This window comes from Melanerpes formicivorus, unplaced genomic scaffold, assembly GCF_026170545.1.
Source record: "Melanerpes formicivorus ecotype bairdi unplaced genomic scaffold, bMelFor1.0.p_v2 SCAF_2380, whole genome shotgun sequence".
NCBI lineage: Eukaryota > Metazoa > Chordata > Aves > Piciformes > Picidae > Melanerpes > Melanerpes formicivorus.
The window spans coordinates 16,237-33,262 of record NW_027144731.1 but is presented as its reverse complement, the minus strand read 5'-3'; the positions used below and the strand labels follow the sequence as shown (position 1 = coordinate 33,262).

The following is a 17,026-nucleotide window of genomic DNA, read 5'->3' as shown; positions in this document are numbered from 1 at the left end:
AAAAAGGCTTGGATGTGGCACTGGGATCCATGGTTTAGTTGTCAGGAGGTGTTGGATATTAGGGAATAGGTTGGACTTGATGATCTCTGAGGTTTTTTCCAGCCTGGTTGATTCTGTGATTCTATGAAACCCATCCTTGGGCTTTCCTGTGCTTCATACATCCAAAAGAAGCAGGAGATGCTCAGGTGGGTCCCCATGAAGACAGGCAGAAGCCTGTGCTGGTGTTGGATTTTGACCTTCCTTGTCTTGACTCCTGCTCAAAGAAGAGGATTTGCTGTTAATAAACCCTGGAGCTTCTGAAGGCCCAGACTGGATGTGGCTGTGAGCAACCTGCTGTAGTGTGAGGTGTCCCTGGGCATGGCAGGGGGGGTTGGAACTGGCTGAGCCTTGAGGTCCCTTCCACCCCTGAGAGTTCTCTGATTCTCTGATTCTGCTCCTGACATTTCCCTGGTCCAAGGCAGCAACCTCCCAGCTCAGCAGCTTTGGCCCTCACTCGGGAAGGAGAGCTCACAGCCTCCTGCTCTTGCCCACCCCAGCCCCTCTGCCTGCCAAAGCCAGAGCCATCAATGAAATCCAGCTAGGGTAAGGATGCTCATTTCTGTTACAGCTGAAAAGTATCCCCGGGGGCGGTGCCAAGATCCTGCCAGAGGTGCTGCGGGAAGGCAGGAGGAACAGCACCCAAACACTCTGCTTTATAGAGCCTCCTTCCACCGCTGGGAAAAGGCTCCTGGGATGGGCCACGAAGCAGTGTGGTTCCCATCATTCACCCCCCAGTGTCCCAAGGCTGGTTTCAGAGAGGGGAAACTGAGGCTGTGCCTCATTGCCCTCCAGGCGGGATGAGGAAGGGATGAATCACGGCCTGGCCACTGCCTCACTCTCTGCTGCTTTCCCATCCCTGGGGATTCAGGCCCGTGAGTCAGCCCTCCCCACCCCAAAGCAATCTGGAGATTGGCCTATAAATCATGGGATTTTTATGAAAGCAAGCAGCAGTCTCCTGGGCAGTGGTGTGGGGCCACTCACCACGGCACAGCCAGGCCTTTTCCAGCCCCCCCAAACCCATGCTCTGCTGTTCCTGCAGGGCTCTGGCTGGTGGGGGTTTGGGGCAGACCCCATCCCCCTCCTTTTCATGACCCTGGTCCCCTTCTGCCATCCCCCAGCCTCATTTGCAAAGGCCTCCCAGCAGCACCCAGAGGAGCCAGAGGTGTGCAGGGGCTTGGCCCCGAGGCTGTCCTCCCGCCTCGGCACCGCTGGGCTGCTGCTTCTTGGGGGCATCTTCAGCTTCTGTCACTGCTCAAGGTCAATCCCATTAATTGCTGTGAATTATTTTGGCACTAATGGAGATGTCTTATGCACTTCCACTGTAAATGAGGCTGCCAGGATGAACACACCAGCCAATATTTCCTGGTGAAGGCAGACAGGGAGATATATGGCAGCAGAGCAGGGAGGGCAAAGGCACCTGGGGTGCTTGTGGGCTGCTGGAGGCAGGAAAAGCCACCCTGGGGCTGGGGCAGCTGTGCCAGACGTGAGGCATTGCTCACAGGGGAGGGAATGTGTGGCCCATGAGGGGAACGGCTGTGATGGGATGTGGGTTCCCAGACATCAGCATCCCTGCTGGGCACCCTGGCTGGGGGGAGTGTGGCATTCCCGGGGCATGAGGGCAGCAGTGCTCCCCAAAGCCACCTCTCCCATGGCTCTGTACAGGCAGTGGCAAGGCCAAGGCACCAGGGACCCCTTCCAGCCACGCTGAGGGCAGCTCTGAGCCCTGTGGGACAGAGCCCCTGGCTGGGTGGTGTGGAGGCAGCCCTACCAGGGGCCCTACCAGGCAGCCCACAAGGGACAGGCATGAGGCAGTGCTTGATCTCCCGTTCCCAGAGGAGCACAGGGCGTCCCCAGCCACCTGCAGCCGTGTGTGGGGGGATGCAGCCAGGTCCTGCCTGTGTGCATGGTGCTGCAGGGATGGAGTAACAAGGTTGAGACCCCTCCCCAAGCTGGCACTAGCAGAGGGGAACGGGGAGGAAGAGGGCCCCAGGGCTACAGCAAATCTGGGGAAGGGACACAAACTTGCCCTCTCCATCCCGGGGGTGGCTGGGCATGTGCTCCCTGTGGTCTGCACCTCCCTGCTCCCACCCTGCCGTCATCCTCAGGGTTCCTCAAGTCCCATTTGTTTTTTTATCCCCTTGCCTTGCAGCAGCGGGGTGCATGGCAGGCGGGGGGGGAGCAGGGCCGCGCAGCCTCCCCGGCGCACCTCGGGGCGCTGGGAGCCTGCCGAGGAGGGGCGAGAAGCGAGGAGGGGAAGAGGTAAGGGCTGCCTCGCATTGCACCCCCCGGCATCGCAGCTACCCCATCGCGGGGCTCCGCTCGGCCTCTCCCTCCCCGCCCGAAGAGGAGGAGGAGGAGGAGGAGGAGGAGGAGGAGAAAGACCCCTCCCCCTGCTGCCCGCCCCTCGCTCCCCCCCACCGGAGCCCGATGCGGCTCCGGCCGGGCGAGCGGCCACGGGAGCGCCCGGCGGCGGGCAGGGCAGGGCAGGGCAGGGGGGGGTGGGGTGGGTGGGGGGCAAGGGGCACAACCCCCCCAGATCTGCCGCTTTCCCCGAAGCTCCGGCATCCCTCCTTTAATTCTATTTGCGAGCAGGAGACAGAAGTGGGGGGGGGGGGGGGGGGGCGCGCCTGTGTGCACCCAGCCCTCTTTAATCCGAAGTGGGGGGGGAGAAGGGAGGGGGGCGGAGAGGAGGCGGAGACCCCCCTCTTTTGCACGCCCATGGCCGAATCCCCCTGCTTCCAGCCCCGCCGGGATGTGCAGCGGGTGAGCCCCGGCCCCGCTTCCCCCCCCCCCCCCCCAAACTTTGCCTTCGGATGCGGAGCCCCCTCCGCCGAGCTGCTCCAGCCGCTGATTAATTGCGTCTAGCCTGGGATTAATTATTCACCCGCCTGCTTTGGGCTGTGGGTTTGTTACAGTTGGGTTTGGGTTTGGGTTTTGTTGTTGTTGTGGTGGTGGTTGTTTTCCTGGGGGGAGCGCTTGAATTCAGCTGGGATTTTTGGTGCGTTTTGGGGGCTCTTTTTTTCCCCCCCCTCCCCTTCTTCTTCATCTTCCCTTTTTTCCCCCTTCTGAAGACGGCGCTTGGAAATCTTGTTTTTATTCTTGTGTACTGGAAGGGCTAAGGGGGGGGGCAAGGAGCGAGGGGGGGTGGGTTGGCAACCTGCTAGCCCTGCAGCAGCATCCATCATCAGCGCAGCTTTTCTTCGCTTTTTTATCTTTCCGGGAGGGGGGGGGGTGGGGGGGGGTGTTACACGTGGTCTTCCCTCCCCCGGTTCCTGGGGAGGAAGAGGAGGAGGAAGAGGAGGGGAACCCGCCCCCGCTGGCTGGGCGCTCCCCGGTCGCCCTGCAGGCACCGGGGAGGGGGGGGGGTGGGTTGTTGCGGCAGGTTTGGGGTGCGGGGTGGGGAGGGGTGGGGGGCCGGAGATGGGGCGCCCTGCTCGCTGAAGTGGGGGGGGGGTGGGGGATGAGAGGGGGGGTTCGGCTTTGCCTCCTCCCCACCCCCCCGCAACCTGGAGCTGAGCACCCCCCGTTCCCAAATTCCTTCGCTGGCTGCGGGTCCCGGCTCGCACGTGGTTGGATTTAGAGGATTTCTGCGTTTTGGTGTTATTTTTGTCATCATTTTGGGTGCTCCGTTTGGATTACTTTTATTTATTTAATTATTTTTTTTGTGTGTGCCACGGGGGGTGGCTCCGAGCCTCCCCCCCCCCCACGCTCCCCACATCCCCCCCACCTCCCACCACCCCGGCTTTCTGGCTACCCCCCACCTTGCCATGGCCTCTCCGGAGAAGATGCGCCCTGGGCCGGCCGCGCTGCTCTGCTGCCTCTGCTCCCTGCTGCTCCCCGGTAAGTGCGGGCGGGGGGTGTGGGGGGTGTGGGGGGGAGTGTGTTGTATGCGATCTGTCTGTCTGCACCCCCAGCAAACCCCCCCCCCCCCCTTTCCAGCCCCATGAGCCTACCCCCAGGGGCAGCTGCCTACCCCTCCGCGCTCGGCTGGGACACCGCCCGGCTCCCCCAGCCGCCGGCTCCCGCAGCCGCCACCTCCCCGGGTCCTCTGTCGTCCCCCCCGCTACCCGCCCCCGCCAACGAAATGGGTGCAGGTTGGAGTTTATTCCTGGCTCAGTGAGATGCCAGCTTGTGCCGCCAGCGCCTGCGGCGAGCTTGTCGCCGGGCAGCGAGCGAGGTGCCAGGGGGGCACATGAGGCGAGGGGGCGATCCGCTTCCCCCCCCTTCCAGCTCCCCCCGGCTCTTGTCTCCGTGCTGCAGAGCTGCTTCAGCGGGAGGATCAGGGCATTTATCCGCTATTATCCCCTCGCTTATCCCCCAGACCTGCGTCCGGGCACTTTCCCAGCCTGTGCTGAGTTTACAGGGCAAGCGCTTACCGAGGTGGCATCATTTTTTGGGGGGGTGGGGTGGGGGGCGCAGCCTCTCGTCCCTCTGCTTCTTTTCTGATCCCCTTTACCGTGGGGTTGGGGGTGGCCGGCGATGCCCCTTGCTGGCTGAGGCCTGGGCGGTGTGTGTGTGGGGAGGGGGGGGTCCCCGCTGCCCTGCACCGAGTCGCATCCAAATCGCTGCCGTGCGGTGCCTGCTGACAGCCCTGGGGACAGTGGCACCTGCTGCTGGAGGCTTTTTTTTCCGACGGGCGAGGCCGGAGAGGGGTCACGCATCCTGTGGGGCACGGGGCTGTTTTCCCTGGCTGTTTTTTTGCCGAGTGGTTTCGTGTCAAACAAGCACCACCACCACCATCCCCCCCAGATGCTCCACTTAAAGCGGCTTTCCCCGGCAGCCGAGCAGGAAGCGGGGGGCTGCCTGCAGTCGGCGCGGGGGAGGCGGCGGCGGAGGCACTCGGACCCCCTCCTTCAGTCCAGCTCTGCTCGCGGCCTCATAGTGTCCCAGGGGCTGGGAGCTGTGCTGTCCAGCTCAGATGACCCCCCCACCACCAGAAACTGGAGCGGTCTCTGATCCCTGCCCAGCTCCGTTTGGCACCGGCAGCTCATAGTCGAGGTGCTCCTGGAGCTCGGACAGGGCTTTCCTGGGCATCTGCAGCCCGCCCCCTCACCCCGAGGTTCTTTGGGCAGCTGCTCACCCACCGTGGTGAAATGAGGAGGGGGGATGCTGGGAGCATTGCGGGGATGTGGCAGGGGCTTTCCACCCTTAAAACCTTCTGACTCCACAAGAGGAGCCGGAGCAGACATGCTCCGGGCTGGTGAGCCGCACAACCTAACGCTGACGCTGCCCCCTTGTCCCCCCAGGACGGGCTGTTTCCCGGGGTACTGCCCGGGCAGGGCTTGGTGGGCACAGCTCCTCTCTGGGAGCGGCGGGGAGGTGGGTTTGCAGGCAGGGCTCGGGCCCCCGGTGGGGTAGAGCAATCTCCTTCTCCTCCTCCTCAGCTTGCCTGGGTGAGATGCATCCATCTCGGGCTGCGCGGCAGCTTTGCTGGCAGAGAGGCTGGGAAATATCCCTGTGCAAGTGAGCCACCAGGAACTGCTGCTGGTGCAGTGGCTGGGTGCAGCCCCCCTCCTCTCGATCCTCATCTGGGTGTTTTTTAAGCCCCTCTGTTGCTGCAGGGGCATCGGCAGCCCCCACGGCTCAGGCTTCTGCTTTGTACCAGGCTGGGATCGAGGTTCCGGGCTGCTGGTGGGGTGCGATAGGTGGGAGGGGGTCCCTGTGGTGGCAGTGCCGGTGTGAAGTGGGTGAGGGGAGGGGGGCCCTGTGCTGTGGCTGGGGCTCACCACGCTGCTGCAGGAGGGTTCCTGTGCAGGCAAAGCGAGAGGAGCCTCTGGCAGGAGTTTTGAGGCTCCTTTCAGGATGTGCAGCTGCCCTCGCTGCCGCTTCGGCCTCTCCCGGACAAATGAACCTCTTGGAGGGAGCCGGAAAAGGAGTCTGGGAGCCTCGGATTCTCTCAGCCTTCCCTGCAAACCGCTGGGGTGGCAGCAGGGGTCAGCTGGCAGCGGAGCAGCTCTCTGCTTTCCTGCCCGGGGGTGTTTTATTCTCTTTTCCCCTCGCGTTTTTCGTTTGAGAATGATCCTCGGTGCCAGTCTCGACCCCGCCGCGCTCCCCTGCTGGCTCCCGGCAGCCCCGGGAGCCGCTTGGCTGCCAGCCCTGCATCAGCTGGTTCCAGAAAGGGTGGGATGGCCCCAGGGTGTCCCCAGGGCTTGCAGGAGGGACGGATGGACCCTGGGGCCACAGCACGGTGGAGGGTGCCAGCGGGTGTGTGTGTGGCATGTGCTTGGCATGGTTGTGCTGGGAGCTGCCGGATGTGGCAATGGGGAGGGGATTTAACCACCGGCTTGCAAAAGAGCTGGCACTGTCCATGGCCTTGAGCCTGGACACCTGCATCTTCTCTCTGCCCACGGAGCCTTGTCCCCACAGCGTGCCCCAGTTTCCCCCTCCCAGAGGCGGTACTAGCCCAGAGGCGGTAGTCCAGGGATGCTGGGGCTGTTCACGTTCTGTCCTGGCTTGCAAGGCAGGCTTGGGGTCCTATGCTGGACCCTACAGCCTCAACACCTCCATCCTGCTGTCGGTGGGAGTGGAGCTGTGCTACTCTCCTGTCTCCCACAGCTTGTTCCCTTCCGTGGGCACGTCCCAGGCTTGGGGCTGGAGGTGAAGGGTGGTGCTGTGGTCCGTGGCTCCATGGTTGTTGTTGGTGGTTTCAGAGCGGGGATGCAGACCACCCTGCATCCCTGTTTCAGCTCAGAGCTTCTCGTGGCCGGGAGATTTTCAGACCAGCAGGTGGAGATAGGCAGTAACCTGCTGCGAGCCGGGGACGTACGCCCGGCGTTTGCTCACTTAACGACCGAACCGGGAATTGCACCCGGGCTTTGCTCCTTCAACCACCCCCCATCCTGCCCATGCCGGTGGGATCTGAGCCTCCGAGGGGCCTTAGCTCCAGCCAGCGGCGGAGAGGGGGCAACAGAATCTTCCCTTGCCCTGGCAGGCAGGAGAGAGGGCAGGAGCTGACCTGAGCCGGGTGAAACCTGGCCCAAGTTTTGCCTTTGGTGCTGCAGCAAAGGGGGTCGTGCCAGAGGAAACAGAAGGGGGTTTGACTCCAGGATGTCCTTGCGTGACCCCAGGGCTCACTCCACTTCCCTCCCAACCTCAATACCTTAAATCCCAGCAGGGTGTTTGTGCTGGGATGTGGGGGTGTGAAGTTGAACACCCCAGCGGGAAATTGCCTTTTCCTCTCCCCCTTTTGTCCTCTTGTGGATGGAGAGGAGGATGGGGAACGGGGTGGGGGGGACGACGCGGGGGGTGGTGGTGGTGGTGGTGATGCTGTCAGTGGTGGGCTGGAAATCCTCTGAGGGCTGATTTTGGCAAGCATCCATGGCAGGGTCTGGCCCAGGGGATCTCGAGGTGCATTGGGTGACTCAGTAGCCTTGGCCAGGACCATCCTATTTGGGCTGGCACCTGTCTGTGTGTGTGCACCATGCCACACCCCGGGCCCAGCCCTACTGCATTGCCAGGGGAAACTAAGGCAGGGCAGCAGGCAGCTGCAGCTGGGCCAGGCTGGGCATTGCTCAGCGATTTTTCTTCCTCAGAAACCTGCCTATTTTGGTGTCATTTTTTTTCATGTGCTACACTTAAACTCACCCCACCATGACTGGCTGCTGAGGTCCCTCCTTGCCCGACCTCTCTGCACCCTAAATAAAAAGAGGAGGAAAGGAAAAACCGAGCCAGCCACGTCCCTGCAGAGCATCCCTGGTGCTGCACCAGCGCGTTCCAGCTCCGTTCCCTCCCGTAGCTCCCCAAGCTCGGGTAGGGAGGTGGGTGGCAGGACGTGGCCTTGTTCCAGGAGATGATGGGTGAGGGAAGGGTGCTTGCATGGCATAGCCTGGTTTATTTTCTTGGCATCTGCCTGGCCAAAATAGCCCTCGATGGGCGTGGGGAGGGAGGGAGGGATCCGCCAGCTGTCGGTGCCTGTCACTGCCGTCCTAGGAGCGTCTCATTCAGCTGGAAAAGGTCACTCTTGCTAATCTAATCAGTCTTTTAGTATTAAATACAAGGCTCTGCTAACGAGCAGCCCCCCCTGGGGTGGGATGCGTTGTGACAGGGCTGGGGACCCCCATCGGTGCCTTTGGGGACGACGTCCTGCCCCGGGTGTGAGGCTGGAGAGAGAAGTGGTTCAGCGGTGTGAAGTCAGGCAGGTCCTGGCGCTCCTCACCAAGGCGAGAGGAGCTAGAAGCTCATCTTTGTCCTCCTCCCAGTGCCCCCCGAGTTGAGGATGCAGAGGCTGGGGGCTTTCCTAGGCTGTTACCTGAGCCGTTGCTGCTCCCCGCTGGGCACAGATCCCTCACCGCCGGCTGGGTGCTGGGCTGGCCTCCCGGGAGGACGCCCTAATCAAGGCAATTCACAATGGTGTGATGAAGCCTCTGTCTCCTGCTGGCAAGCGTTTTCCCATTAATTGGACAATATTTGCCATCCTTCATTCTTCAATAGCCCTGCTAAAAGCCCAAGGGGATGCTGTGGGTGGCTTCCCCTCGCTGGCAGCGGGCTGTCACCTCCCGAGCCCTGCGGGAGCGAACGGGGCAGGTTTTGCCCTGATGAAGCCAGCTTGGCTGGGCTGGGGTCTTCCCCAGGGCTGGCAAAGGCTGGGAAATAATTAATATTAAATGTATTTCTTTTTTTTTTTATCTTGAAGGATAAGCTGTGTTTTCCCTCTGGAAATAAATCTGATTGAGAGCTCAGTGCCTCCTGCTGCTGCCGGCTCAGTGTGGCTGCCGGATGCCCTCCTTCCCGCTACCAGCAGACAGGGATGGATCTGAGTTGTGTGGGGTTGCTGCTGTGGCTGCTTTGCTGGGTGAACAAGTCCCCAGCCTGGTGAAGAAGTCCCCAGCCCTGCCTCTGGGGCTGCTGGGGTGTGGATTGGGGCTGACGCTGGACTCCAGCCCTGGCTGTTGGGGTCTGGGTTGATCTGGGGCTCCTTGGGTGCCTCTGGAATGGGATCCTGCTCCAGCTCTGCATGCAGCCTGACACATGTCATTGGGGGACACACACACACACACACATTAATCAGTGTCTGATCAGTCTGTAATGTGTCACTTGGCACAGCCTGGGCTGGCAGTGGCAGTGTGGGAGACACAGCCTGGGGGGTGTTCAGGTTTGGAGGGTGTGGAGAGGATGTTCCTGCTCCTGGCCGTGGTGGGAGGGAGTGGGGAGGATGTTCCTGCTCCTGGCCATGGTGGGAGGAGATGGGCAGAGGCAGCAGGGGGCACCTGAGCAGGATATGTCACTGCATTGTCTTTGGCCCAACACCATGATGCTAGGAGCTTCTTCCTTGGGAGCTGCTGTCTCTATTCCTGCTTCCCCAGCCCAGCCTTCAGGCTTCTCTCCTGTGGCCTTTACTCCTACTTCTGGTTGCCCAGGGGTTTGGGTCTCTTTGGGGGAAACCATCTGTGCCCACCTAGTCCTGGGGGGCTGCTTTCAGCTTCTGGCATGGGAGGAATCCACCTTGGGTGGGAACCCAGCTCAGGACCAACCACAGCAGGGGCTGGGATGTCAGGGGCTGCTGTCTTTATGCCGGGGCTCTTCCCCTTTCCTCTGAAAGGAAAGGGCTGCCTCCCTGTGGATATTCACGGGCAGGCACTCCCTCATCCCTTCCTCCCCTCCCTTTTAATTAATTTCTTCGTTTTTCTTCTTCTTCTTCCTCTGCAAAGGCCCCTCCTGTCCCCAGCCTGGCCCTGCCTTTGATTTGTGGAAATTGCTCTAAAGTAGCTGCTGTGTAAAAGCCTTCCCTGCTCAGGGAATTTATGGCAGGCTGTGCCTCTGCACAGCACATCCCATTTAGGCCATATTTATTTATTCCTCTAGGTTCTGTGCTGCTGCTTTTCCCCCCCCCCCTTTTCTTTCCTTTTCATTATTTGGGTTTTGCCCCTCCCTTGTAATAATTCCCTGAAGGAAATGCAGAGCTCAGCACCACAGCCTAGCGTGGTGCTGGGAGGGATGGTTCCCTTCTGCTTACTGCTGCCAGCCTGGGAAATGCAGGCTGTGTGCTGGCCCAGGGCCACGGCCCACGAGCAGCTCTTGTTTGATTGCTTCTGCTGAGGAAGCTGGGCTGGGCCTGTTGGAGTGGGAGAAGTCTGAAGGACCTAGGAGAAAGGGGAATGTAGCAGGGCCCACCAGGTGTAAGCACAACCCTCTGAGACATGAGTTAGAACCCGCTTTGGAGCCAGCACTGCTGCTCACAGCAAGGCTCAATTCAGTTGCTCTGGAGTCCCAGCTCAGTGTTGTCCCATCTGCTCTCTGTGTTTGAGCCTCTTCTTCTGTGTGATCCCCTTGGAGGGGCATGTAAAGTTTGTGGTGGACTCTTGTGCTGGGACTCATTTGCCGTCCCAGAGCATGCTGCTGTCCTGGGTGTGGGACACTGCAGGAGCAGCCTGGGGTTGCCAGTCTTGCAGATGACAGCAAGCTGGGGGCAGGAGTTGATCTGTTAGAGTGTTGGAGAGCTCTGCAGAGGGACCTTGCCAGGCTGCACAGATGGGCAGAGGCCAAGGGCAGGAGATTGAACACATCCAAGTGCCAGGTTCTACACAATGGCCACAACAACCCCAGGCAGAGCTACAGGCTGGGGGCAGAGTGGCTGAGAGCAGCCAGGCAGAGAGGGACCTGGGGGACTGGTTGATAGTAGGCTGAACATGAGCCAGCAGTGTGCCCAGGGGGACAAGAAGGCCAAGGGCATCCTGGCCTGCATCAGGAAGAGTGTGGCCAGCAGGAGCAGGGAGGTCATTCTGCCCTGTGCTCAGCACTGCTTAGGCCACACCTTGAGTCCTGTGTCCAGTTCTGGGCTCCTCAGGACATTGAGAGACTTGAAAGTGTCCAGAGAAGGGCAACAAAGTTGGGGAGGGGTCTGGAGCACAGCCCTGGGAGGAGAGGCTGAGGGAGCTGGGGTTGCTTAGCCTGCAGAAGAGGAGGCTCAGGGGAGACCTTCTTGCTCTCTCCAACTCCCTGCAGGGAGGTTGGAGCCAGGTGGGGGTTGGTCTCTTCTCCCAGGCAAGCAGCACCAGAACAAGAGGACACAGTCTCAAGCTGTGCCAGGGGAGGTTTAGTCTGGAGGTGAGGAGAAAGTTCTTCCCAGAGAGAGATTGGCCACTGGGATGTGCTGCCCAGGGAGGTGGTGGAGTCCCCATCCCTGGAAGTGTTCAAGAGGGGATTGGATGTGGCACTTGGAGCCATGGTTCAGTTGTCAGGAGGTGTTGGGTGACAAGTTGGGCTTGTTGATCTCTGAGGTCTTTTCCAGCCTGGTTGGTTCTATGAATCTATGATTTTATGCTGGTTTTATGCTGGCTTGAACTGAAACAGTGCTGGAGACATCTGTGCTGGTGGCCTGGTGGGGAACATCTGGGCTGGGCTTCTTCCTTGGGGGCTGTGGGGTTTTGCTGTGGTCTCCTGGCTCTTGGTGTTTGGAGCAGATCCATCACCCTGTTGTCTCATCTGAGTGCTTACCACATGGAGGCAGTGGCATGTCCTGCCCTCATCTCCCTGGTTCAGGGGCAGGGTCATCACCTTGCCACGCTGCTTTGGGGCTGGATCTGGGCAGGGTGGCAGCATGAGCAGCCTGGACATTGCTGCCAGCCCTGTGACTGGAGGAAGCAGCAGCCCCTGCTTAATGTTTGTGGAGAAGTGGACATGTGGTAGCTATGCCCCTGTGGTTTGCAGGGTCCCAGGACCTCTGTCTAGGGCCTTGGGCCACTCATGAAATCCCCCCTGGGCTTTTCATCCCATGGCCAGGAATCCTGGGGACCAGTGACCACTGAAAGCCTTCCAAAGGGGTCTCTGAGCTGAACTTGAAAGTGAGTGTGGAGCTCTCTGCTAGGGACCATGGCACTGCTCTCTGCCACACCCCTGCCACCCCTCCTCCTGGATTCAGTGAGGATTTTATCATCATGCCAACTCAAGCCATGGACAGCTCTCCTGACTTGCTCCTAGATGGGACCACCATGGAAGCCCAGCTGTGGTGGACTGGCTTTGGCCATGGCCCATGGTGGTGGCCTGGCAGGAGCCACAGGAGCTGGGGCTCCTGTCTCACATCAGCAGGAAGGTCAGAGCTGGGGTTGGTCTGTTGATGCACCAAGCCTCCTCCAGTGCTGCCTGTTAGCAGCAAGAGGTTTTCACCCTCCTGACATGACCTCAGATGTCCCCTCCCTCTTTCCTAGTGCTTTTCCCTGCTCTTCCCCTGTTAAGTGGGGATATTCGTGCTGGGAGCCCCCGCTGCATCCCATGGGATAAGCTGGGATAAGCATCCCCCCTGCAGCGTGGCTAAAGCGATCCCTATGGCAGGCAGCTGGGGCTGGGGCTGAGCTGGAGCTCAGTGCTGGCTGTTGGTGTTGGAGGAGGAGGAGGAGGCTTGGGCTGGGAGCTGGGAGCAGGGGTGAGGCTGCAGTGGGAGCAGGGGCTGTGCTGCTTTCCCCCTGTGCCCTGTTTGCTGGGGGTCCAGGGCAAGAGGGGAAAGTGAAGGAGCTGATGTCCCCTGCTGGCCTCTTTTCCCTTGTGTCCATCTGTCTTGTCTGGCCTCAGCATTCCCCAGTAGGAGTGTGGCTGGTGGTGACTAAAACCCTGCAGTGGAGGCCTTGACAAGGGGACAGTGTGACCCATGTGGGGAAACTGAGGCAGTGGCATGTCCTGGCCTTACCTCCCTAGTTCAGGGATAAGATCATCACCTTGTCACCTGATGTGTGGCTGGGTCTGGGGAGAATGGGGGGGGAGTGGGACACTTTTGGTGCTGCAGACCCCCAGAAGCAGCCAGACCCCTTGATCTGGGTGAGGGGCTCAGCTTGATTTTAAGGCAGGACTGGAGGGTGCTGCCACTGTCCCTCTGTGCCCCCTCTCGACGTGGGGAGAGCTCAGCCCATCTGGCCACATGGCTGTGGCTGGCACGGGGCACATCTGGCCAGGCAGATGTGGGGGGCTCAGGGAGGGGGCTGCTGGCAGTTGTGTGTTTCCATCTCTGTCTCTTGCCCTGCTCTCCCCTCCGTGGGTCGCAGGTCACTGTGGCTCCCCACAAGGCTGCTGCGAGGTGGGAAGGAGGAGGAGGAGGCACACGGAGTTCTGCCCCAGCCTGCTGGGGTGGCTCTCGGTCTGGGAGGGTCCAGGCAGCCCCCAGGACAGCGAGAGCCTGGTCAGGCAGAGAGAGCTGCTCTTTGCTGGCGGTGCTGAGCTGGGAGCGTGGAAGGAAGGACCATATGGTCCCCTCTGCGCCAGCCTAATAAACCCAGGAATGCAGGTCAGGCGCTGCAAATCCCGTTAACCGCAGCCCCACGCAGCCCACAGCCACTCACCAGGGCTTAGCCCTCCTGTCCCCCCCCAAACCCAGCCAGAGGTGGGGGCATGAGAGCCACCTTCCCTCCCAGGAGCTCCCAGAAAGCAGGGCAGGGGCTGGCTACAGTGGTGTGAGGCAGGAATCTCCTGAGCTCTTTCGCTTGTCCTTCCTGCCTGGCTGGCTGCTGAGCCTCTGTGCTGTGCATCCTTCCACCCATTGCCTCTTCCCCCTCTTCCTACTGCTATTCTCTTCCTGTCCAGCCATTTCTCATCTGTGTGTCACCCATCCCTCCCTCCCTCCCTCCCTCCATCCATCCCTCCATCCCTCCATCCATCAACCCACCCACCCTCTCTGCTGGTTCCTCTATCCTTACCCACCCTTTCCTCCTTGCTACCCAGCCAGCATCCATGCAGCCACACGTCCTCCTTCTCTCCCTACCTTTTGTCCCTCCAGGGTGCAGAGACTTAGGGTTGGACTGGGCTGTGGTCCACCCCCCTGGGCCCCCCCACCCCCCTAGGCTGGATGTCACTGAGTTAGACCCTCCCTGGACAGGATTAGTTTGTGGCCAAGGAGTGGAGGCGCCGGTGCTGTCCCCCTTCTGGTGACAGATGACAGCATCATCTCCATGCACGCTGCCTGGGGAAGGAAAGAGCTGCTCTGGCTGCTGGCAGTCCTCCTGTGCTGAATTAATTGTGACCATCACCAGTCTCTCCATCCCAGCTCAGCCCTGTTCCCATCCAGCGTGGCCAAGGTGCAGGTCTGTGTGTGGGTTTGCTGCTGGAGCTGGAGCTGCTGTGGTGGCTTACCCGAGCTGAGCAGGGTCCCAGCCTGGCTGCAGGGGCAGAGGAGCTTTGCCTCCCCTCCACACAGCCCTTCCAGGCTATCTGAGAAGCCCCACGGCAAGGAGGAAGGAGCCAGTTGCTGGGAGGGGGTTCAAGCTGGGGGGTCTCTGCCACGAGCTGGGGCTGGGTGCCAGATGGAAGACAAAACCCCAGCAGGTTCTGCCCTCTCAGTGTGAGGGGTGGCAGTGGCTGCCCCTTTGCCAGCAGGAGGCTGAGTGCTCGCTGGGGCGGCACAGAGGCTCTCCCTTCCTCCCCCTCAAGGGACAGGAGGTGACACCAGGTGCTTTGCACCATCCTGAGGGGGGGGTTTCCCTCGGGGCTGTGCCAGGCATTGAGCTGGGTGGCTCTGGGGGGTTAGGTTGTCTTTGTGTAATGACCTGATCCTTCCCCACACCCCAGAGGTTCTTCTCAGGGCTAAAACCTTGATGCTGTTCCCATGAGTCAGTTAAATGTCATCTCTTGCCCTGGCTGCCCCCAGCCCTTCTTTGGGCCTGCTGCTCCCTCACCCAAGCTTCTGGGCTCGTGTTGCTCCACTGCTGCAGCCTTCATCACAGCGAATCTCATGCCTGGAGAAGTATCTGCTGCCTGAGGACGGAGGGAGCAGCCCTGGCTGGGCAGGGAGGAGGCAAACCTTGACGCTGCATGGCAGAAAGCAACCTTCACGAGGTTCTCCCCAGGGGCTCAGCACCTCTCCTGCAGCACCAGGCCGTGTGGGAGGGGGGAAAACAGAGGGGGCGGGCAGGCTGGGCGCGGTGGGGAGCAGGGTGAGTGAATCACTGCCAGGGCTGTGCCCACGGCCGTGCCAACCCGGTGGCCTCCGTGGCGGTGCCAGCAGCGCGTCCCTTGGCTCCGGGGGAATTCTCTGCCTGGCTCTCAGGCGCATTAGCTCCCAGGCGGTGGAGCTGTGGGCGCTGCCTGCTCCCCTCTCGAGCACTAAGCCCTTTAGGAGCCCTGTAAGCTGCTTAACGTGCCCGCGGCAGAGAGCTCCCCAGGTGGGCTGCGGGGTCCCCCTGCCCCTTCAGCCCTGGGGGCCTGGCCGAGGCTCCCCTCCCGCCTAGGGAAAGCCCTGGGGGTCCCAGCAGGCTGTTGTGGGGGTGGCTGAGCCGCTCCCCGAGCCGAGCTGTCACCCATGTCTTTGGCTGCCGTTTGCTGCGGCTAATTTGGGCTCTCCTGCTCGGGAGCCACCTGGGAGCAGTTGCAATCAGCCAGGCGTGGGGAGTGCCAGGGGCTGGCGGGGAGCTGAGCGGGGCTGGGGCCCAGGTCTCCTGGGAATCACTGGCAGCTGCTGGTGGAAGCAAAGACCTTGAGATGTCTTCCAGACTCCCCTGGCTGCCAGCAGAGCGTGTGCCATGGGCCCTGCTCCACGCTGGCTGCCCGAGCAGCCAGGCTTTCCCAGGCTTTTTCTCTGCTTGCTGGCGCTGGCTGTGGGGTGCTGGCTCCTTCTGAGGGGCTGGGGCAGCTCAGGGCCCTGGCAGCGTGTGGCAGCTCCATGCTGCCTGGCAGGGGCTGCCTGCTCTGCCTGCTTATGCTGTTTATTAAAGCAAAGTAGGCAAAACAAAGGGCAAAAGGGGTCTCTGAAAGGCAAAAGGGGTCTCTGAGGGGCTGTTAGAGCTGAGTGCTGCTGGGGTGTGCACAAGGTGGCACCAACATCATCTCCACTGCTTCCCTACCAAGTCTTGCCCCTGCCTGGAAAAGTGAAGGCTGTGGCAGCTTTGGTGCACAGGGATGGCACAGTGTGGGTGGCACCCCTGGGGGGGGGGGGGGGTGACAGGCTGGTGGTGACAGCACCCTGAGAAGCAGCCTGCAAGGACAGAGCAGTTTTGGGGGTGAAGGAGCCTGTTTGGTCAACTTCCCATGTGATCTGGGAGCTGAACACAGGAGGGAAAGCCCTGACTGGAGAGATCTGGTGGGATTTGCCAGCAAAAAATTAGCCTGGACCTGCCTCATCTTTGATAATGAGCCTCTGGGGAAACTGTCTGCTGGAGGTAGCCACTTGGGCCCTGTCTCTACAAGTAGCTCCATGCTCTTTGAGTTGGTGCCTTGGCATGGCTCCTGGGTGGGGTGAGCAGAGCTGTGGGCTCCCCAGGGACAGGGCAGGGCAGAGTGGAGTCCCCACCCCTGGAGGTGTTCAAGAGGGGATTGGATGTGGCACTTGGGGCCACGGTTTAGTTGTCAGGAGGTGCTGGGTGCCAGGTTGGACTGGATGATCTCTGAGCTCTTTTCCAACCTGGTTGATTCTATGATTCTGTGGTCATACTCTGGCCCAGCCCCGGGCAGCACCTTCAGCCTCCCTCCTCACTGCACACCCCTATGCTGAGAATGGGTTTGGTGAGGCTGGAGCCACTCTGGGAAGCACAATAATGCCTGAGGTCCCAAGGTTTGCAGGACAGAAACCCAGCCAGGCTTCTGTTGCTCTTGTGAAGGCTCTGGGGACTGAAGCAGCAGCTTCTCCCTGCCACAGCGCTGGACTGCACCTGCCTGGGTGTGCTCTCCCTGCCCTGGGGCTCACAGAAACATTCAGGCTGGAACAGAGCCTCAGGATCACCAAGTCCAACCATTAACCCTACTCTACAAGGCTCACCCCTAAACCATATCCCCAAGCACCACATCCAAACCACCTTTAAACACATCCAGGGCTGGTGACTCAACCACCTCCCTGGGTGGCATATTCCAGTGCCTGACCACACTTGATGTTGAAAAATGTTTCTTAATGTCCTAAAATTACCAATAGCTTGAGGCCATTGCCTCTTGTTCTATCACTAATTACCTGTGAGGAGAGACCAGCACCAACCTCTTTACAACCTCCTTTCAGGTGGCTGTAAAGAGCAATGAGGTCTCCCCTCAGCCTTCTCTTTTCCAAGCTGAACAGCCCCAGGTCCTTCAGTTGCTCTGCATTAGA

At 60.7% G+C, this 17,026-nt stretch overlaps 1 protein-coding gene across 1 annotated transcript in view; it reads left to right on the top strand.

The window, feature by feature from the left end:
• Positions 1-3,511: 3,511 nt before the first annotated feature.
• TMEM132E (transmembrane protein 132E) overlaps positions 3,512-17,026 on the top strand; it is a gene marked incomplete at its 3' end in the record, with an annotated part of 28,366 nt that continues 14,851 nt past the window's right edge. The window contains exon 1 of the mRNA XM_068171207.1: positions 3,512-3,879. Within this exon, the coding sequence (XP_068027308.1) occupies positions 3,807-3,879 (73 nt within the window). The remainder of the gene's footprint in view (positions 3,880-17,026) is intronic.